This window comes from Oncorhynchus nerka, linkage group LG14 (assembly GCF_034236695.1).
Source record: "Oncorhynchus nerka isolate Pitt River linkage group LG14, Oner_Uvic_2.0, whole genome shotgun sequence".
Classification (NCBI taxonomy): domain Eukaryota; kingdom Metazoa; phylum Chordata; class Actinopteri; order Salmoniformes; family Salmonidae; genus Oncorhynchus; species Oncorhynchus nerka.
The window spans coordinates 78,155,944-78,178,271 of record NC_088409.1 but is presented as its reverse complement, the minus strand read 5'-3'; the positions used below and the strand labels follow the sequence as shown (position 1 = coordinate 78,178,271).

Below are 22,328 nucleotides of genomic sequence, written 5' to 3'. Positions count from 1 at the left end.
TACGGACATTGCAATGTATTGCCCTGGCCACATCTGCAGTCCTCAGGCCTCCTTGCAACATGCCTAAGGCACGTTCACACAGATGAGCAGGGACCCTGGGCATCTTTGTTTTGGTGTTTTTCAGAGTCAGTAGAAAGGCCTCTTTAGTGTCCTAAGTTTTCATAACTGTGACCTTAATTGCCTACTGTCTGTAAGCTGTTAGTGTCTTAACGACCGTTCCACCGGCAGGGTAGCCTAGTGGTTAGAGTGTTGGACTAGTAACCGAAAGGTTGCAAGGTCAAATCCCCGAGCTGACAAGGTACAAATCTGTCGTTCTGCCCCTGAACAGGCAGTTTAACCCACTGTTCCTAGGCGGTCATTGAAAATAAGAATTTGTTCTTAACTGACTTGCCTAGTTAAATAAAGGTAAAATAAAAAATGTATTGTTTATGGTTCATTGAACAAGCATGGAACAAGCATTGTTTACGGTCGAAGGAATGAGCGTTACACCAAGGCCTGTACTCTGGAGCAGGATCGATTTGGAGGTGGAGGGTCCGTCATGGTCTGGGGCGGTGTGTCACAGCATCATCGGACTGAGCTTGTTGTCATTGCAGGCAATCTCAACGCTGTGTGTTACAGGGAAGACATCCTCCTCCCTCATGTGGTACCCTTCCTGCAGGCTCATCCTGACATGACCCTCCAGCATGACAATGCCACCAGCCATACTGCTGTTCTGTGCGTGATTTCCTGTAAGACAGGAATGTCCGTGTTCTGCCATGGCCAGCGAAGAGCCCGGATCTCAATCACATTGCGCACGTCTGGGGCCTGTTGGATCGGAGGGTGAGGGTTAGGGCCATTCCCTCCAGAAATGTCAGGGAACTTGCAGGTGCCTTGGTGGAAGAGTGGGGTAACATCTCACAGCAAGAACTGGCAAATATGGTGCAGTCCATGTGGAGGAGATGCACTGCAGTACTTAATGCAGGTGGTGGCCACACCAGATACTGACTGTTACTCTTATTTTGACCCCCCTTTGTTCAAGGACACATTATTCAATTTCTGTTCGTCACATGTCTGTGGAACTTGTTCATGTCTCAGTTGTTGAGTCTTATGTTCATACAAATATTCACACCTGTTAAGTTTGCTGAAAATAATAGCAGTTGACAGTGAGAGGACATTTCTTTTTTGCTGAGTTAACATAATATACTGTATGGTGGCAGTTTGTTTCTGCTACGGTATGTTGTTCTTTCTAAAACCCTTCCTTGTTTGTGTGTTCCTACTCCTGTGTTTCACTCCCTCAGCTCTCGGCACTGCAGAGCCAGCTGGAGTTCCAGGAGACGTCTATGGTCGAGAAGTCCCTGGTCAGCAGGCAGGAGGCCAAGATCCGAGAGATGGAGACCAAGATGGAGTTTGAGAAAACACAGGTCAAACGCTTGGAGGTGAGAGCATGCAGGGGGGCTGAGCGGCATTCTAGAGGAGGAGCATTGGCTGCGCCGGGGGGGGGGGGGGGGTCAGGTCAGGGCTGAAGAATTGCCCAGTGGTTGAGGGACGATTGACTCCCACCACCTCCACCATATAAGTTTTGCCACCTCACAAACGGTCTATTTTTAGTGCTGGATTCAGCCTCACAACCTTCTTCTAACTTAGACTGTTAGCATATCACAGTTAGATAATGCCTTCTGCTATGTTTGTCCTCTGACTAGCTCATATTATATTCACTCCACAAAATAATTTGTTATTCTGTCAGTTTCAAATTACATTGTGATATTGCCTGCGACAAACATTTAAGTGAAGGATAAAGGTTACTGTTCGCACACAGCCAGGGAAAAATAGAAATCCATTTTCTTCCCCTCAGACAAATGCATCTTTGCTCAGTTTGGCAACTTTTGGACTTGTAATTACCATCAATGTGTAGACAGCCAGACACACTGCTTTAACTCCAATCTAAAAGTAAAACTCTCTCAGAGAATCCCTCTCTGTCAATGTTCTCCACTGGATGGAATAATAGAAAGACCAACTAAGAATTGTTCAGTTTTGGGAAGGATACGTCCAAAGTTATAAGGGGTTTTAAGGTCGTATTTAGCCATGTCTTGTTGCTACTCATGGCATTTGAAACCACTGTGAGTGGCTGGATATTTCTGGTAGACAGAAAACTATAGGAGGCCAATCAATAAACATCTGAGAGGGCAGAGAGCAGAACTTACCCACTCACAGTGTGAAACATCGACAAGGCTGGAGGCTAATGGCTGTTTAGCATTAGTGGAGGCTGGATTCAGCCTTTTCAGTGCATTGAAGTTGCTGTATGTGCTCATATGAAATGCTGGAGCATTCTTCTGCGGTGCAAATACAGTATGTAGCAGAACGATGTTTAGCAAGTAGACTCTATTTAATTAGTAGTTTCTTGCCCTTACTTGGGGAATATCTCAAAGCAAGTAAGTTTATTTCTTGAACTGCATTGTTGGTTCGGGGCTTGTAAGTAAGGATTTAAAGGCAAGGTCTACACCTGTTGTATTCGGCGCATGTGACCGATACAATATGATTTGATTTTTTGGTGTAGGTTTTTCCTCAACTGAATCCCATTTTAGATATGGAGTATCTCTCACATAGCTGCATGCATGATACGGTCTCTGACCTGTACCAGATGTAGACTGTGAGTGCAGTGTTTCTTCTAACATGGTCCCTGTCTGCTGTTGGTCATTCAGAGCCTGGTGGCCCGTCTAAAGGAGAACCTTGAGAAGCTAACAGAGGAGCGGGATCACCGCAGCACCAGCGAGACCCGGGAGAAGGAGCAGAACAAGCGGCTCCAGAGACAGATCAGAGATATCAAGGAGGAGATGGGAGAGCTGGCCAAGAAGGAGGGAGAGGCCAGCCGCAAGAAACATGAGCTGGTAAGACCCAAAGTCACAAATGGGCCGAGGGGACTGGGGCACTGTACAGACTGGCTTTTTACAGTGGGGCGCTTTGAAGATATGAAATAACGGCTGCAGTTCCCATCAACCTTGCTTTGTTCAGGATTATTAGACATTCAGAAAAATGAGAACGACAAAAGAGACTTCAGAAATGGTCAGATGTAGGTTTAATGCTGGGACCTTAGCTTAGAGTGTCTCACTCTCTTCCGACAGGAAATGGATATTGAAAGCTTGGAGGCAGCCAATCAGAGCCTGCAGGCGGACCTTAAACTAGCCTTCAAGAGGATTGGTGACCTCCAGGCCGCCATCGAGGACGAGATGGAGAGTGACGGCAACGAGGACCTCATCAGCAGGTATAGCTGTCTATTTTGTGCCCAGACATATACATTAACCTAATACAACAGGTATAGCTGTCTATTTAGTGCCCAAACATATAAATTCACTTAATATAATTAATTTTCCTCATGTCCTCTCATGACAGCAAGTGTCAGCTCGTCAGCACGCACTCAGCATAGAGAGCAGCTACTGTTACACAGTTAAACTGTAGATAAACTCAGCAGAAGAGATGGTAGGAAGAGGATGAGAGAGAGAGAGATGGAGAGAGAGAATGACCCAGTCAGGATGGATGTTCCATTGAAAGAGGCCTTGGATAAAGCAATCAGAGAGAACTCTCCCCCGACTCTGTCTTTTCTTATTCACACAATCTGAAAGATTTATTCGCTGAAAACTGCTGGGCTTAATTTTCAGGCCTTTAAAAATATATATATTCTTTGTTTCCTGTATTCGGTGAGATAGGCAGCTAGCTAAAGCTACGTCAGTGAAATCGAGTTCCGTCTCCTCCCGTTCCTTATTTATTTACTCGCTCTCTGTTCCTGCCGAGCCTTGTTTGTTTATTTGTTTGTTTATGAGTGCAGTCCCGGGGAGAAGGCCTTTCTTCCCTCTGTGAGTCAGGTTTGAGTATAGTGCGTACTCTTTCTTCTCTACGTGGTAACAGGATGGGGATCAGGATGATGTGGTGTGCTGAGTCAGTAACCCAGCAATATGCAGCGCTTGAATCTCTCCCACTGGGAGGAAATATATTTAATAGAACCACAGGGTCATCATCATATAATTAGAATACTAGTAATTGAATAGGATATATATGGTCATCACCACCACATCAGCCATGATATCCACAATGATTTAGGTTTTAGATCCTTCAAGCATTAGCCTATTCATCACGTTCTTTTGGTTTACTTGGACTGTACCTACCCATTTCCTGTCTCACTTTTCTCTTCTGTTTGTTTTGTGTTTGTATTCTTTATTTCTTTGTAACTCTGTCTGTCATCCATCATCATGACCAGTTTACAAGACATGGTGACAAAGTATCAGAAAAGAAGGAACAAAACGTGAGGAACTGGAGCTTGTGTTGTTTGACATTGTTTTAAATGCTATTTTGGAATAGTATGATGCCCTTCACTGAAAAGGATGCAATATCAAGCAGCAGATCTATTGTCCATGTTCAAGCCATCTCATATAAGTTCACGTTTACGGCATAGTCCATATGTCACTTCATAAGGACTTAACTATGGGATACCATTCAACGAACAAGCTCAGTGATACTGCATCGTTATTCCAGGGCTCAGCTATTCCCCCATAGCCTAATTTGCTACACTCTTCATTGCATGAGGCCACATGCTGAACTGCATGAATGCCATTGACAACATGCTTTTCTAAACCAAGCATAAAACAACCCCTTCCCCAGAGTGTCTGTGTGGTTATTCATTGAGTAACGCCTTAAACTGAGGGTAACATATATAATATCTAACTGGCGTAGTAAGCATCCATCGCTGGGTAAGTGTCATGTGGTGTCCACCAGGGCTCAGTTCTTGGACTCCTACCTTTCCAGTGAGAACCCTACATCCTTTCTCCCCTTGTGTTTGCTGTCCCAGCGTGTCCTCCGGGGGTTCTGTTGGACACCGCTGTGCCTTGTTTGAACAGTGTTCTTTGCCCAGAGGCTGCACGCCCGCTCTCAGGGCCTATTGAATATTTCAGAGCTTTGCTCTGGGGTGGATGTGAGATATGACTGTCTGCTTCTGACGACGGAAAGACGAATGGTGTGTTCCTCATGAATCTTTTACACTCACTATATAATGCAGAACCCTCAAATGTCTTACAAAAAGCTCTCTGCTCGTCTGGAAAGTGGCTCACATGCAGTGTTAACCTTTGGGTCTGGGCCATTCCAGTCCCCTGTCCATGTGCCCTTACAGCAGTTACTGACGTTTCTGCTGTTGAACCCTTGTTAAGCAGTATTGTAAAGTGCTGCTTTTTGTTAAAGCAGAATGTGTTCTGAATGTTAAAGGTAGACTCAGCGATGTGACGTCGATGCAGAAAGTAAACAGCATTAGTGGGTCATTTTCCGCAACAACTAAGAGCGTTGAAGCGTGAGGCTCAACTTCGCCACTGTTTTGGTCGTGTGGATGCCACACTGTGAACAGAATGAAGCAAACCCATGCACATGCACAGCTACTGTATGTGACTGTCTGAAAGTCAAGTCTTGCATCTCGCTCATCTCAATATCTGTGGTGCTGCTCGTGGCAACATCATTTAGCTGAGTCTACCTTTAATGATGGGCTTGTACAACACTGGCGCATTACAGCAGAGAATGTGGTGTTGGGAAGTTCATGTTTTTTAGGGAGTAATTGGATGAGAGACCCCAGCTGTTCTTTCCAGGGTTTTTGTTATTGAATCCTAACATGTCCTTTATGTTGTTCAGTACTAGGCAGTAATGGCAATAATAGCTACTGATTTGATAACAAAGTTTTGATGGATGGGCATGTATATAATACATAGAAATAATTGACAATTGACTGGCAGAAAGTTGAAAAACAAAAGAAGTTGCACACCTAGAATTACATGTAGGTACGCTTACAGAATATTGCCACAACAAAAGAGTCCCAAAAGTATTGCGCATTCAAAAGGCATCAGCTATCTTTACAGAGAACAAGGACTTTAACAACCGATGGTGCGCTATCCTAAACAAATGTTTAAGGCCGAATTGGATACTATAATTGTCTCCATCAAGGAGAGTTCGACACCAGACACAATTGCACACTCAAAGAGACGACCAAAGCACTCCAAGAGGACCTTAAAGCAGCCAAGATCGACAAATACCAAAGGGATACGCAGTCAACGCAGTCTACTACTGGCTGAATGCCAACCTGCGCCCGATTACCCAATAAAATCACATGTAAAATCAATAAATCACATGTAAAATCAATAAAATCACATACCCACTAAAATCACCTGTCACATGAGTTGATCTCGGAGAGACGAAGCAGGTACGGGGAGTAAAACATTTAATAAATAACGGACATTGAGCGAGACAGGAACAGTGTCAGCAAACTAACACTAAAGACTAAAACAATACAAAGCAGCAGTGGGGAACAGAGCTGGGGACTGACAAATATAGGGGAGGAAATAAACAGGTGATAAGTGGGTCCAGGTGAGTCTAATAACCCTGATGCGCGTGACGAGGGAAGGCAGGTGTGCGTGATGGATGGCAGGAGTGTGTGATGCAGGGCAACCTGGCACCCTAAAGCGCCAAGGGGAGGGAATAGGGGGAGCAGACGTGACAGTTAAGACTTACAAGAAGAAGGTCATGTTTTGTGGCTCCTCTACTGATTACACATGCTCAAGTGAAGAGGAAACACCAGCTGTTACTGTACATGGCTCCTCCCCCTCTGGCTCACAGTCCTCTTTTTTTAGGGGGACGCCATGGATCCATACAGAAAACTATCTGTAGACCTGACCGACAACAGGACATGACAACATTCTCCACAACCAGTCCACAGACGTCACTACCAAGAGCAACAACGCCACAAGGACCAGCCACCGCTCCCGGAGCCAGCAACGCAACAAATCCAAGTGGTGAATCTGTCAAGTAAGAGTTTAACTGCACCTCAGATCTCTGTATTATGAGCCTCCCGAGTGGTGCAGTGGTCTAAGGCACTGTATTGCATCGTCACTACAGACCCTGGTTCGATCCCAGGCTGTGTCACAGCTGGCCGTGACCGGGAGACCCATGAGGCAGAGCACAATTGGCCCAGCGTCGCCCAGGTTAGGGGAGGGTTTGGCCGGGATTTTCTTGTCCCATCGAAATCTAGCGACTTCTTCTGGCGGGCCGGGGGCCTGCAAGCTGACTTCGGTCGCCAGCTGGACAGTGTTTCCTCCGACACATTGGTGCGGCTGGCTACCGGGTTAAGCGAGCAGTGTGTCAAGAAGCAGTGCAGTTTGGCAGGGTCGTGTTTCGGAGGCTCTCAACCTTTGTCTCTCCTTAGTCCATAGGGGAGTTGCAGTGATGGGACAAGACTGTAACTACCAATTGGATATAATGAAATTGGGGAGAAAAAGGGGTAAAAAAATTACAATAAAAAATGATCTCTGTATTGTCTAAAGAATTATATTTTGTACCCACTAGCACATATACCTTCAATATGCAGGTGGATCTCTACAAATTCATACGCACATTGCGGCTGAAACTGTTTTTTTGCAATGTATTCAGACCTCCATCCACATTCGTCCCACATGGGCCAGCTGTGGACACGTACTACAGACTGGTGCGTAAAGACATAGCCAAACTAGAGACCTCTATTCCCTATGTCAGGAACAACATTACAAGCCCTTAATGATCTCCAGATAATTAAGAATGATCTCCAGAATGAAAACTCTATAGTTACAGTGCATTCGGAAACTATTCAGACATTCTTCCACATTTTGTTACGTTACAGCCTTATTCTAAAATGGATTAAATACATAAAAATCTCATGAATACACAATACCCGATAATGACAAAGCAAAAACAGTCTTGTAGACACTTATTTTCATAAGTATTCAGACCCTTTGCTATGAGACTTAGCTCAGGTGCACCCTGTTTCCATTTATCATCCTTGAGCTGTTTCTACAACTTGATTGTAGTCCACCTGTGGTAAATTCAATTGATTGGACATGATTTGGAAAGGCACACACCTGTCTATATAAGGTCCCACAGTTGACAGTGCATGTCAGAGCACAAACCAAGCCAAGAGGTCGAAGGAATTGTCCATAAAGCGCGGACACTATTGAGGCACAGATCTGGGGAATTGTACCAAAAAAATATTTTCAGCATTGAAGGTCCCCAAGAACACAGTGGCCTCCATCATTCTTAAATGGAAGAAGTTTGGAACCATCAAGACTCTTCCTATGGGTGAACCTTCCAGAAGGTTTACAGCACTCCACCAATCAGGCCTTTATGGTAGAGTATGGTAGACTAGTCAAGATCGAGAGAAAGATGAACAGAGCAAAGTACAGAGAATATCCTTGGTGAAAACCTGCTCCAGAGCACTCAGGACCTCAAACTGGGGTGAAGGTTCACCTTCCAACAGGACAACGACCCTAAGCACACAGCCAAGACAACGCAGGAGTGACTTCGGGACAAGTCTCTGAATGTCCTTGAATGGCCCAGCCAGAGCCGGGACTTGAACCTGATCGAACATCTCTGGAGAGATCTGAAAATAGCTGTGCAGCAACGCTCCTCATCCAACCTAACAGAGCTTGAGAGGATCTGCAGAGAAGAATGGGAGAAACTCCACAAATACAGATGTGCCAAGCTTGTAGCGTCATACCCAAAAAGACTCAAGGCTGTAATTGCTGCCAAAGGTGCTTCAACAAAGTACGAGTAAAGGGTCTGAGTACTTATGTAAATGTGATGTTTCATTTTTTATTTGTAATACATTTGCAAAAATGTCTAAACCTGTTTTTGCTTTGTCATTATGGGGTATTGTGTGTAGATTGATGAGGGAAAAAACAATTTAATAAATTTTAGAATAAAGCTGTAACGTAACAAAATGCGGAAGAAGTCAAGGGGTCTGAATACTTTCTGAATCCACTGTATGCCTTCCCACCCATGGCTGCGCCCCTGCCCAGTCAAGTGAAATCCATAGATTAGGGCCTAATGAATTTATTTAAATTGACTGATTTCCTTCTATGAACTGTAACTCAGTAAGATCTGAGCAATTGTTACATGTTGCGTTAATATTTTTGTTCATTATAAATTAACAATGTCAGGATGAAAGAAAGTAAAACAAAAACAAGCTGCGTCACAATCTCCCTTTTTAATCTGGTATTGGAGATCACAGCAATAGCATATGTGTCTGAATAGGTTTTGAACAGATGCGTATTGGATGGCATAGCGCCGACAGAGATGGTCGCCTCGATTCGAGTTCTTAGGAAACTATGCAGTATTTTGTTTTTTTTATGTATTATTTCTTACATTGTTAAATCTTAAGTCTTATTCCATACAGCCGGAAAGAACTATTGGATATAAGATCAACGTCAACTTACCAACATTATGTCCAGGAATACGACTTTCCCAAAGCGGATGCTCTGTTCGGACCACCACCCAGGACAATGGAGCTAATTCTAGTAGGCGATCCAAAACAAAAGGGGCAGACAAAACGGCCTCCCGTCCAGGCTCCGTAGACATGCACACCGATCCTGAATATACTACTAGCCAACGTCTTGTCTCTTGACAACAAGGTAGATGAAATTCGAGCAAGGGTTGCCTTCCAGAGAGACATTAGAGATTGTAACATCCTCTGTTTCATGGAAACATGACTCTCTCGGGATATGTTGTCGGAATCGGTTCAGCCACCGGGCTTCTCCATGCATCGCGCCGACAGAGATAAACACCTCTGGGAAAAGGAAGAGCTGCGGTGTATGCTTTATGATTAACGACTCATGGTGTAATCATAACAACATACAGGAACTCAAGTCCTTCTGCTCACCTGATCTAGAATTGCTTACAATCAAGTGCCGGCCATTTTACCTACCAAGAGAATTTTCGTCAGTTATAGTCACAGCTGTGTACATTCGCCCTCAAGCGGACACCAAGACGGCCATCAAGGAACTTCACTGGACTATATGCAATCTGGAAACCATACATCCTGAGGCTGCATTAATTGTAGCTGAGGATTTTAACAAAGCAAATTTGAGAACATGTCTACCTAAATTCTTCCAGTTATTGATTGCGCTACCCGCATGCGCAATACCCTTGACCACTGCTACTCTGACTTCCCCGAAGCAATACAAAGCCCCCCCCTTCGGCAAATCTGACCACAACGCCATCTTGCTCCTTCCGTCTTATAGGCAGAAACTCAAACAGGATGTACCCGTGACGAGAATCATTCAACGCTGGTCCGACCAATCAGAAGCCACACTTCAAGATTGTTTTGATCATGCGGACTGGAATATGTTCCGGTCAGCCTCAGAGAACAACATCGACCTATACGCTGACTCGGTGAGTGCGTTTTATAAAGACTGTGACTATTAAAACCTACCCTAACCAGAAACCGTGGATAGATGGCGGCATCCAAGCAAAACTGTTGAATTTATTATGGATTTATTATGGAAAAATTAATAAACAATATCCCCATTTTAAATAGAATTGTGTCTAGGTTGAGAGCGGGGGGGTTCGGTTAAGACAGTGAAATGACGTCATGATCTGTATTTAAACTGATGCATGTGTTTTGAGTGGTAGCGCCCTTGAGAATAAATTCTATTACCTATTATTTAAAGACTGGTCTGCGTCTATTTTATGCAAACAAGAAATCTTACAAATTCTCATAAAATAGATTAAGGGCTTTCAATTGATGAAAGCACATTGTCATAATTAAATTATACTAACAAAAACTGAAAGCGCGATCCATCGCATTTAACCATGGAAAGAGGTCTGGGATTATGTCTGAATATAAACAGTCTAGCTATTTCCTCCGCAAGGAAATCAAACAAGCGAAATGCCAGTACAGGGACAAGGTGGAGTCGCAATTTAACAGCTCAGACACGAGGTACGTGGCAGGGTCTACAGGAAATCACGGGCTGCAAAAATAAATCTAGCCCCGACACCGACATCACACTCCCAGACAAACTAAACACCTTCTTTGCCCGCTTTGAGGATAATACAGTGCCACCGTCGAGGCCCACTAACAAGGACTGCGCCCTCCCCTGTCCTTCTCCGTGGCTGACGTGAGTAAAACATTTAAACGTGTTAACAATCACAAGGCTGCTGGCACAGATGGCATCCCTAGCCGCGTCCTCAAAGCATGCGCAGACCAGCTGGCTGGTGTGTTTACGGACATATTCAATTGCTCCCTATCCCAGTCTGTTGGGATGCTGTTCATTGGCTACAGCTCCGAATTCAGCACCATAGTACCCTCCAAGCTCATCATCAAGCTGGAGGCCCTGGGTCTCAACCCCGCCCTGTGCAACTGGGACCTGGACTTTCTGACGGGCCGCCCCAGGTGGTGAAGGTAGGAAACAACATCTCCACTTCGCTGACCCTCAACACTGGGGCCCCACAAGGGTGCGTGCTCAGCCCCCTCCTGTACTCCCTGTTCACCCTCGACTGCATGGCCATGCACGGTTCTAACTCAATCATCAAGTTTGCAGACGACACAATAGTAGTGGGCTTGATTACCAACAACGACGAGACAGCCTAAAGGGAGGAGGTGAGGGCACTCGGTGTGGTGTCAGGAAAATAACCTCTCACTCAACGTCAACAAAGGAGATGATCGTGGACTTCAGGAAACAGCACCCCCCCCCCCCCCCCTCCTATCAACATCGAAGGGACAGCAGTGGAGAAGGTGGAAGGTTTTAAGTTCGTCGGCGTACACATCACAAACAAACTGAAATAGTCAGACAGTGTGGTGAAGAAGGCGCAACAGCGCATCTTCAACCTCAGGAGGCTGAAGGAATTTGCCTTGTCACCCAAAACCCTGACAAACTTTTACAGATGCACAATCCAGAGTATCCTGTCGGGCTGTATCACAGCCTGGTACATCAACTGCACAGCCCACAACCGCAAGGCTCTCCAAAGGGTGGTGCGGTCTGCACAACTGATCACCGGGGGAAAACTACCTGCTCTCCATGACACCTACAGCATCCGATGTCACAGGAAGGCCAAAAAGATCATTAATGGACATCAACCACCCGAGCCACTGCCTTTTCACACCACTACCATCCAGAAGGCAAGGTCAGTACAGGTGCATCAAGCTGGGACCGAGAGACTGAAAAACAGCTTCTATCTCAAGGCCATCAGACTAACTCAAGGCCATCACTAACTCAGAGAGGCTGCTGCCTACATTGAGACCCAATCACTTTATGCAATGCACTCCAAATAATGCCACTTTAATAATGTTTACATATCTTACATTACTCATGGTATAAAGTACAGTATATACATCTATTGCATCTTCGCCATCGCTCATCCATATACTTACATGTACATATTCTCATTCACCCCTTTAGATTTGTGTGTATTAGATAGTTGTTAGGGGAATTGTTAGATTACTTGTTAGATATTATTGTTAGATATTACTGCACTGTCGGAACTAGAAGCACAAGCATTTCGCTACACTCGCATTAACATCTGCTAACCATGTGTATGTGACAAATAAAAGTTGATTTGATTTGATGCCTGGCTGGCTGGCTGTGTTGAACCCCCATAGGGAGATGCTGTCTAGGCTGAGCTGCTTAATAAAAGCCCAAATGTTCTTAACATCAACACAGACGCTTGTAAGACTCAGGGACATCAAAGAGGAGCAGGGCGGAGGGAGCAGAAGAGGATCCATAGGAGCTAATGATGAATGTAATAGTGTGTAACAGAGATGTACAACCAATGGAGGCAGATTGTCACAGACAATTAATGTCTCCCTCCACACGCTGTGTTTGTTTGCCTCCCCTGGGCTCTCGGCACGGCTTAACTAATGGTATGGCGGTCAAGGATATAAATCGTGTGTGACACCATGTGTGAAGCGCTCAATTATAAAGGGTCCGTGGTCCCGTCGGTTTGTTTTGGCCCCGGCCCGGGGGAAGGAAGGCCTCTGTGATCTGAATGCATCACCTCCATTTACCCATGGGCTCCTCCTTGGACAAAATGCACAGGGGGAAAGAGAAGCACATCCTTCAAGTCGTGGACAGGTCTCCTTCACCCCCCAAAAACATTTGAATCTCAACAGGATTGTACTTGTATAAATGAATACAAAAATTGTGCTTAAGGAAATTCTCTCCTTGAATTAGGCATTTTTGACTATTTTGTACGGAGGGTTTTGACATTGATTTTGCATAATGACAGCTAATGTCATTTTTCCCTGGTGATGTAATCAGGGTCAAGAGAAACAAAATACCAGCCTTCCCCCAAAAAATATTCTTAAACCATTTAGGTTTTTCGATTTTTTTCTTTCTTTAAAGCAACATCAGTGCTCTTAGTATTCCTGGGGCGGCGATAGTTCTTCAAAGCAGTATGTTGCCAGATAAGTGAACGGATAAAAGACTAATCTTAAGAGGCTGGGGAGGAGTTGACTCGCAAAGCCCAACAAAGACACAAATAGAAGAGATTTATACTGTGTGTATATATATATATATATACTGTGTATATATATATATATATATATATACACACACAGTGGGGCAAAAAAGTATTTAGTCAGCCACCAATTGTGCAAGTTCTCCCACCATACTTTGCAAATAAATTCATAAAAAATCCTACAATGTGATTTTCTGGATTTTTTCCCCCTCATTTTGTCTGTCATAGTTGAAGTGTACCTATGATGAAAATGACAGGCCTCTCTCATCTTTTTAAGTGGGAGAACTTGCACAATTGGTGGCTGACTAAATACTTTTTTGCCCTATTGTATATTTTGTTGTTTTATCTCGGAGGAGAGGAGATGAGTTAACAGCCGTGGAATTGTCTGCACCGGTTAGCTAACTTTAGCTTGTTTTTTCCCAGGTCTCCTTTATTCTTTCTTTGCCCCCATATTGACAAGGCCTCTGTGCCAAAGCCAGCCACTCACTCTGTCACAATAACAATTCTCACTGAAAGTCCCCACATTGTCAAATAGGCCAGGCATGGCCTGCAAAGTTAATTACAGCTTCCCTCCTAGAGAAATGCTTTTATCTCGACTCCCAACCTTCTCCTTCCCTTATAAACACTGCCATCTTAGTGCCTAGTATTTGAAGTTATTGTACAGTTTAAAACAGAGCTGCCTAGTTATGACCATTCTACGATCAGGGGATGCTTTTGTATCTCTGCCTCTTAACGATTTTAATTGTAGCTACTGTATGTACTGGTGGGTCTTGTGCTGCAGTATACGTCCTGAAAAAGCTATTTTCTCTCTACTCCACAGCAAGATAAGAGGTTTTTAAAAGCAGATGTGGAGATTTTGAACCACCCCCGATCGATGTCTCAGTTTTATTATTAAGCTGTAACACCTTAATTTCGCAGCACCACATGAGCATTGGGCTCTGACGGCACTTAATGAGTGTCATGCTCTTTTCAACCGTGTCAAATTTCTGACAACCCTCCATTTCTCCTCACGCTTCGCAGTAGGCTGTCGACGCCATAATGATAATTTAGAGAGAAAACAGCTCAGCACCCAAGCTGTGCACCAAATCATTTTGTCAAGAGCTCAACCGCAACTTTGGGGGCTGTGGAGGGAATAGATAAGTGGGTGAGATGAAAGTGAAAATCCCTACGTTTTGTGCCCATTCTCTTCACTTTCCACTTTATCCCATTCCTGGTCTCTCTCCTTGACTTGAGTGGTCTCTCACCTTAACTTGAGTGGCTTTGGATCAGAGTGAATGGAATTGAGTCCTCTTTGGGGGACAAACTGTGCCCCATTGCCAGCTAACCACAGGGCCACAGTGATAACACTCCTAACAGTGACAACAAGTGCGGCGATGTGTGTGTTTCCTAGAGCTCCTGTGGTCTAGTGCATGTGGTTTTCTATTGTCTTCTCTCCTAATTCAATTATGTGGTCCTCCTTGGTTGCCTCACTAACTTCCAATACTACAGAATCCTTCTCTCCCCCTCTCCTTCTCTCTTCAACTTCACTCCATCCCTCTCTCACCCCTCCCTCCATCTCCTCTCCCTCTTCCTCTTTATACATTTTCTCCATCACTCTTTCAGCTCTTCCCCACCTCTCTTTTTCTCTACTCCCATCCTGTCCTCCCACTGATGTTGTGTTTTGTCCCTCCCCTCCACACAGTGAGGGAGACTCATCTGACTTGGAGATTGAAGACTGTGTGGACGGGGTCAAGTCCTGGCTGTCCAAAAACAAGGGATCTACCAAGAACCTCTCAGATGACGGCAGCCTCAAGAGCTCCAGGTCAGTATGGCACATCTTCACCACTAAGGTCCTGTCTTCACCACTAAGGTCCTGTCTTCACCACTAAGGTCCTGTCTTCACCACTAAGGTCCTGTCTTCACCACTAAGGTCCTGTCTTCACCACTAAGGTCCTGTCTTCACCACTATGGTCCTGTCTTCACCACTATGGTCCTGTCTTCACCACTATGGTCCTGTCTTCACCACTATGGTCCTGTCTTCACCAACACACGCACATTCCCCCTGCTTACAGAGCAGCCCAAACTGGTTTTAGTGTCCAGTCCCCCCCTATCAGGATGTTGACGTCGTCCAGCCTAGCACTTAGCTCATAGGGAGGTGTTATTATTATTATTACTGGTGTTTCCTCCAGCCTCTTTGTCTTTTATTGTCACTGCCTTGATGACAGCCGCCTCCCTGGCAGTTTTATCGACATGCCCGGTGGCCAGCTGGCAGGCATACCTATACCCCTCCTCTCTCCCCCCTCCTCTTCCTCTCTCTCTCCCGTTCTCCCCTCTCCCTGAGATTAATGGATGTGTCTGACAGCTTCGATTGCCCTAGATTTGTCTGTCCCACACCCCCACTTCAGCTGCTCACAACTTTGAAATACTTTTAAGAGTTTTTAAATCTCTCGTAACTGTGTGTCCCCACAGACATCCTCCCTTCCTTCAGGAGAGCTCAGTTCCTTGATCTCAGTTGTGTGTGTTGGTTAAGATGGAAACACACACACATGGGAAGTGTGTGTCCATCTCTCTTGCTGAATCACTCAACATATTTAACCACAATGAGATGCTTGACTATAATTATTTCTAACATTTACACACATGAAATTCAAATGAATACCCCCCTACTAAACTAGTTCAAAACAGAGACTTTGATTTTGCATAAAGGAATTGATTAGAACAAGACATTTTGTTTGAGGATATTTCTCGAGTCAGTACATATCTTAAATTTGTATCTTGTGCATCTGTTTTTTTTCCTGTGTTGAAGTTGTGAATTCAAACAGACATTCTCTACCCCACATTAGTTTGAATCATTGTTATATCTACTTGTCTTTACTTTCTTCCTGCTAAGTTCAATATATGCTCATCTTATTCCTGTTTATTCCTATCATTCATCTCTCCTTTTTAAGTTTGTAATTCATCTATCATTATTTCTCTCTTCCTCTTCCACTTCCTCCATCTACTTCAACTTTTTTCTGTCCTGCCACTCCTCCCTCCCTCCCTCTTTCTAGATTTGCCATAAACGTAGACGCAAAGGAAGGGAAAGAGTGGAAAGAGGGTAAGGAATGGAAAGAGTTTAACAAAGAGGGCAAAGAGAAAGAGGTAGATCAGAGCAGGCCAGTGTCTGTGATGAGTTCCCTGAGCTACAGGAAGCACTCCAACATCAATGACTCCATCGGAGGTAAAGGGGACGACAGCTCCCTCGTCAGTTCCCTCAAGAAGGAAAAGGACTCCCATGAGTCTATCACCTCCTTCCGTAAGGCTAAGCCCAAATGCTCCTCAACCCAGGGTGACTCCTACTCAGTCAGCTCCAGCTCCTGGAGGAAGTCCCAGACTGGGAATGATGATGACCGTGGCTCAGTTATCTCCCAGGCCTACACTGAAGCCACCAGCAGGGCTAGGAAGGGCATGGACAGCCGCTGGGGAGACTTCGACAAAGAGTCCATCGTGTCCTCCATGGCCCCCAGCCGGGCCTGCGTTGCCACCACCTGCTGTGGCCTGAGCCCAAAGGACGACACCAAGTCGACCATCAGCCTGGGTATGTTCAGTCCCCTGAGCCGCCGCAGCACTTCCGCACACTGTACGGACGAGTCATATGGAAGAAGTGGTCGCTGCCCCAGCAGCCCCTCTCTTAGTCGTCGTTCTGGGGGCAGGAGCCCTGGCAGCGTAAGCCGTGCTGACTCACGCATATCTGACTTCCGCAGCTGCCGCCTCAGCGAGTTCGATGACATGGAGGACGGGCACAGCGTGGCCCTCACTGATCGCTCCTCAGCCTACAGCCCCCACTCCTCCACGGGACGCAGCCTGTCCATGCCCCCGCCACCCGTCCGCTCCTACAGAGATGATGACGAGCTCCCTGACACCTCGGACATCAAGCAGGCCACCGTCAGCCACCGCAATTACCTGGACCCCGACCTGGAGAAGGCCATCAACGAGGTGCTCAACTTCAAACCCATCAAGTTCAAACGCACCAGCCTGGAAGACTCAGAGGCCGAGGCAGGGAGGAAAGAGGACGACACAGAGGACGACAGGAAGAGTGTGCTTAGCGTTAGGGGGAGAGGCGACAGGGAGGCGGACAGCGGGCGCAGCACCAGCAGTCTGAGACGCTCAGCGTCGGCCGTGGATTGTAGGAGGTCCTCCAGCAGTATGAGCAGCCGCAGCCACAGCCGCAGCCACAGCCGCAGCCACAGAGGAAAGAAGAGCAAAGGCAAGAAGAAGAAGAGGAGCCACAGCTCCGAGTCAGACGGCTCCGATGAGGACCGCTGCAGCAAGAAGGGCAGCTCCAAGAACAAAGGCAAGAAGTCCAAAAAGATGTCCAAAAAGGAGTCCTCTTCTTCATCCTCATCCTTGGATTCAGAGTCTGACTCAGAGTCTAGCTCCAGCTCTGGTGCTTCTACCATCTCCTACAAAAGCACCAACAGCGTGAAGAGAGCCCCTGGCCGCCAGGCCTCTAGCCCAGAGGGGGAGAGGGAGGCGGGGACGCCTGCTGAAGGGCAGCCCCTTCCTAACAAGAAGGAGGAGAAGAATAGGAAGAAGAAAGTGGACAACCTGATGATGAAGTATCTGTACAGACCGGACAGTGACTGAGGCTGGCAGTAGGTGATGCCTGTTGCCTGGTGTGGAGTGTAGGAGTGTGTCCACTGCATGGTGTTGTGGTCTAACCACAGAGAGAGGTTGCTCAGTCAAGCCTCTCCTGAGTACAATATAATATAACCTAAATATCCAGTCACCTTTTGAAAGCCTAATACCACATCAGTTGTGTTATGAATGATGCATCACTTTGACTTACTTGACCTATTCCTGTTAGGGCTTCAACAGTACATCATCATTACTGTAGAGATGTACAATGGCTCATCTCAAGACATTTTAGTTTTCTATTTACACTCTCAATTCCTAAATACTAATTGAGGTCCTTAATTCACGAGAGCTCATCAGAAAGCAATTTGAATTTGCATCTCTTCAATGGCAATCATTGTGACATTGCTTTGCACTGCTGTAATTCAGAGAGAGGGGGGGGGTGAGAGAGAGAGATAAGCGTGTTGTGGATGCATTACAATGCCGATTAGCCTAGCAGCAGGGGCTTAGATCGGAGGAAAAGACAAAGCTGACTTGGGTGTAGCCGTAGTGCTGCTCACTAGTTCTCCACCCAAACGTCAGCCTGATTTATGGCCCCGGAAATAAGAAAATACCAGGGGTCGTCAATTAAGACGGCCACCATAGATTTCCCCTGCAGCCCCATTAACTCTGGCCGTAATTAGACCCACTGCATTGATTTACACAAGCAGCAAGTTCTTTTTAGATGCCCGATTGACAGTAATTAACACTAGGTTTGCATTATTTAAGCATGCCTGAATGTTAAATCCCGTTCAGACTAGCAATAGCGGTAGGCTGCAGGAAGACTATCTAATGACAGAGAGAGGGTACTGAAGCCAGACAGTGCACTGTAGGTGTGCCATTCTTCTGTTTTTGGAGAGGAAACCACAGCGCATAGCAGATTTATTCAACCACACCAGAACCAGAATCCATCACATTCTCTCTGTGTAATAAGTTTGTTTTTTTGTTTAAAAAATGGTATACAAATGGACCTACTTTAGTTTTATGACTAAAGCTACGGTAGTATGCATCCGTGCATGTGTTTGTGTACATTTATAATGTCTAACATTACATAAAGGATAAGAACATTGGATCGATGTTTGGTAATGATCGTGCCCCACTGTGTCCCAACTATCCTCAGTTGTCTTTTGATCCTTTTTCTTTCTCTCTCCTTCCAGTCCTAGCCGAAGACGTTTCTGCTCGGACAAATCCGAGGAAGAAGAGGAGGAAGAACAAAAAGGTGGTGCGTCTCGAGGGTCCTACCGCTCCAGATATACACGCGGCAGCTACCTGAACAACAGTGACAGTGAAGACAAGCCCTCTGAGACAACGTAGTTAACACACACACCAGCCAACACAGGCTGCATGTTGAGAGGGCCCCAGTGGTGCATGATCGGACTCACTGTGCTGTTATCACACACGTGCACACACTCACAACCACTCTGTTCTTCTAACCCTGCAACATGATACTATGACTGTCATTATTATTCTACTATTACAGCTTGCATTGCTAAGGTCTAGAGAAGGTGCCATAGTACGTCAGTGTACAGTACACAACACCAATGGTTTCTCTCACTCCACTGGGCCAACCCTGTCTTAATGTATTTCACCAGTCACATGTGACTGTGTCTCCATCTTGGATCTGGCCCCACCAGTTGAACAGCACCTCCATTAATAATGACTTGTCTTTCTTGTCTCTGCTAGCTGCATGAGGACAGCTGCTGCTTGGCTGGAGCCATCGTCTCCTCCTTCCTAGATTTGATCATGATCATGGTTGTAACTGAGCCAAGGAACTGTAGCTATGTTCCCTGATGTTTTATCACTGCATTGGGAGACAAGAAAGAAAAGAAAAAAAGAGGGAGAAAATAAATACCAAAAAAACCTTTGTTGCAACTAGGTGTGTACACTGTGTTATTTCTTATTTGATCGTCCTGGTAAAAAAAGACCAGAGTTTATTTTTGGGAGATATAAGTAGGGTCCTCTACAGCTGGCACCCACACAGCTGTGCTTAGATTCTGTCTGCAGTGCCACGCTGCGCCACACCGAACAAAGACGCTTTCATCGGCTCATCTGCTTGTTTTTTATTACTTGTTTTTGCAGGATAATAATGTTTCCTAACGGGAAGACAACAGAAGAGAGCTGCAGCACCAAACTGCTTGTGATGAAACTTTAGTCCTTTCTCTTCTTTTTTTAATCTTTTTGTTTTGATGTTTGAAATAAAATTAGAATTTGTTTTCAAGAGTGCTGCCATCAAGGACATGATTTCCAGGAGGTTTGAGTGTAGTGTACCCTATGAAATGCTTTGTCTCATTTGATTTCAACTTGAAATGAACTAAGTACTTTGCAGAAATGCTTTTGGGGGAGGGTCTTTGGCTGAGCTGGTTGTTGTTGTTCTTATGCTTTTCACTTGTTTTTTCTCTCCATTTGATGTGCTTTGCTTTCCAAAGGGAATGATATTCAACACCATGCTTTATGGTGGTTTGTCTGTAGTTTATATCTCCTTCAACACCCACATTTGGACCATACCATACTGGATTACACATGGTGAGGATTAAGTGTCCTCAACCAGCATGTTAAATCCACCACTGTAAACTGGATATAATGCATTCAAATCCTTTTGTGTTTCTGAAGCCTATTTGTCATGTAGGATTCATCAGTATTCTGTCCTGAACCAATGCTACCCTTTACAACAGCGCAACAGTTTAACCAGGAAGATATTAAAGACCCACGCTTTTACGGTTGCTTGGTGTTACAATGAACCCTTCGGCTGTCTCTTTAGTATTTATGAATTAGCATTAATGAATTGAGCAGGCCTGCCAACATGTGTATTATCCACCTGTACATGGCAAGTGGGGCCGAAAGGATTTTGTTGATACTCTGCGTGAAGGGATAAGTTTGGTGTGATTGTATTACACATGATTTTTAAAGACACTCGTCTATCACATCCCCTTGTTCTCTATGCCAGGGCTTCCCAAACTCGGTCCTGCCCCTCCGCCGGGTGCATGTTTTGGTGTTTCCCCAGCACTACACAGCGGATTGAGCTAATCAAAGCTTGATGATGAGTTGGTGATTTGAATCCACTGTATAGTGCAGGGGAAACACTAAACCAGGACCGGGTGTGGGAAGCCCTGCTCTATGCAGTCAACGTGACTTTTAAAAGGAATTTTCAACTGTTTTATGATGTCGTTATATGATACTCTTAAACCTGAGTCATTATAAAACACCTGGGGGAAAAATGAAAACAAAAATTAGTGAACATAACATTGCGGACTGTACACATTAATATTTATATATATATAAATATAAATATCTGTATTGATTCATACTAGCTTTCAAAATAGTTAATGTTTATTTTCGTTATTGAACAAAATGACCACTTGTTATAAGTAATAATTTTGCATTACAGTTTAATATATTGTAAATAAATGATGACTCCAGACTGTAATTTTCTTCTATCTGTGTGTTTTTGTTTGATATGTTCTGCATTGGTGTTTCAGCCTCCAAGTTCCAGTCTCTCTTTTCAGACTTAAATATGCACATTAGAAAATAGTCTCGTACTAAACATTTCTGGAGGGCATACTGTGAAAAAAAATAAATGAAAGGAAAAGATAAATAAATCCTGTTCCCTCATGCATCCACTTTGATGTTTCCTGCAGCTTTGAGAAATGTCAACAGTATCACTGACCCTGACTCTGAGGCCTTTCAAAACAGGAACACGAGTTCATATTGACTATGACCTTTATCTTGTTATCAAAGAAATCTGTTCCCTCTCTTATGAACATTTCATGGCAAATGGTTTTTAGTCTGAGGACAAATGGAGGGATTCACTATACAGCAAAGGAGAGACCCGGCACTATTACAGTGTTTAGCCTACCATGCTTTCAGTAGTGCTTTGTTCATCATCTTCAACACAACAGCTATTAGCAGGGAAACCTTGTTTACTGTGTGGGAGTAGCCACAACCACCACAGTAACTGTATGTCCCAAAAGATTAAGGTTGCATCCTAGTTAGTCACTGACAGAAATAATAGTCTCCTCCATATGTAACTAGGAGCACAGTGCAGCAGATGGCCTGGTACTGCTCCTTGTGTAACTAAGAGCATAGTGCAGCAGATAGTCAAGTACTACTCCTTATGTAACAAGGAGCACAGTGCAGCAGATAGTTACATAAGGAGCAGTACTTGACTAAGAGTACAGTGCATCAAATGACCAACTACTGCTCCTTATGTAACTAGGAGCACAGTGCAGCAGATAGTTACATAAGGAGCAGTACTTGACTAAGAGTACAGTGCATCAAATGACCAACTACTGCTCCTTATGTAACTAGGAGCACAGTGCAGCAGATAGTTACATAAGGAGCAGTACTTGACTAAGAGTACAGTGCATCAAATGACCAACTACTGCTCCTTATGTAACTAGGAGCACAGTGCAGCAGATAGTCAAGTACTGCTCCTT

The 22,328-nt window shown here is 44.9% G+C and overlaps 1 protein-coding gene across 10 annotated transcripts in view; it reads left to right on the top strand.

Annotated features, from left to right (window-relative positions):
• The window catches only part of LOC115141926 (unconventional myosin-XVIIIa-like), a 185,565-nt gene extending 164,246 nt beyond the window's left edge, over positions 1-21,319 (top strand). For 3 of the 10 annotated variants that reach the window (XM_065000449.1, XM_065000447.1, XM_029681328.2), the window contains 7 exons: positions 1,278-1,415; positions 2,679-2,864; positions 3,099-3,238; positions 4,229-4,273; positions 14,945-15,064; positions 16,293-17,876; positions 19,053-19,141. In XM_065000449.1, the coding sequence (XP_064856521.1) occupies positions 1,278-1,415; positions 2,679-2,864; positions 3,099-3,238; positions 4,229-4,273; positions 14,945-15,064; positions 16,293-17,868 (2,205 nt within the window). In that variant the 3' untranslated portion in view covers positions 17,869-17,876; positions 19,053-19,141. Of the gene's footprint in view, positions 1-1,277; positions 1,416-2,678; positions 2,865-3,098; positions 3,239-4,228; positions 4,274-6,632; positions 6,767-14,944; positions 15,065-16,292; positions 17,881-19,052 lie in introns of those variants that run through there. The other 7 variants (XM_065000454.1, XM_065000448.1, XM_065000450.1 and 4 more) reach the window with 6 other exon arrangements.
• The last annotated feature ends 1,009 nt before the right edge of the window (positions 21,320-22,328 follow it).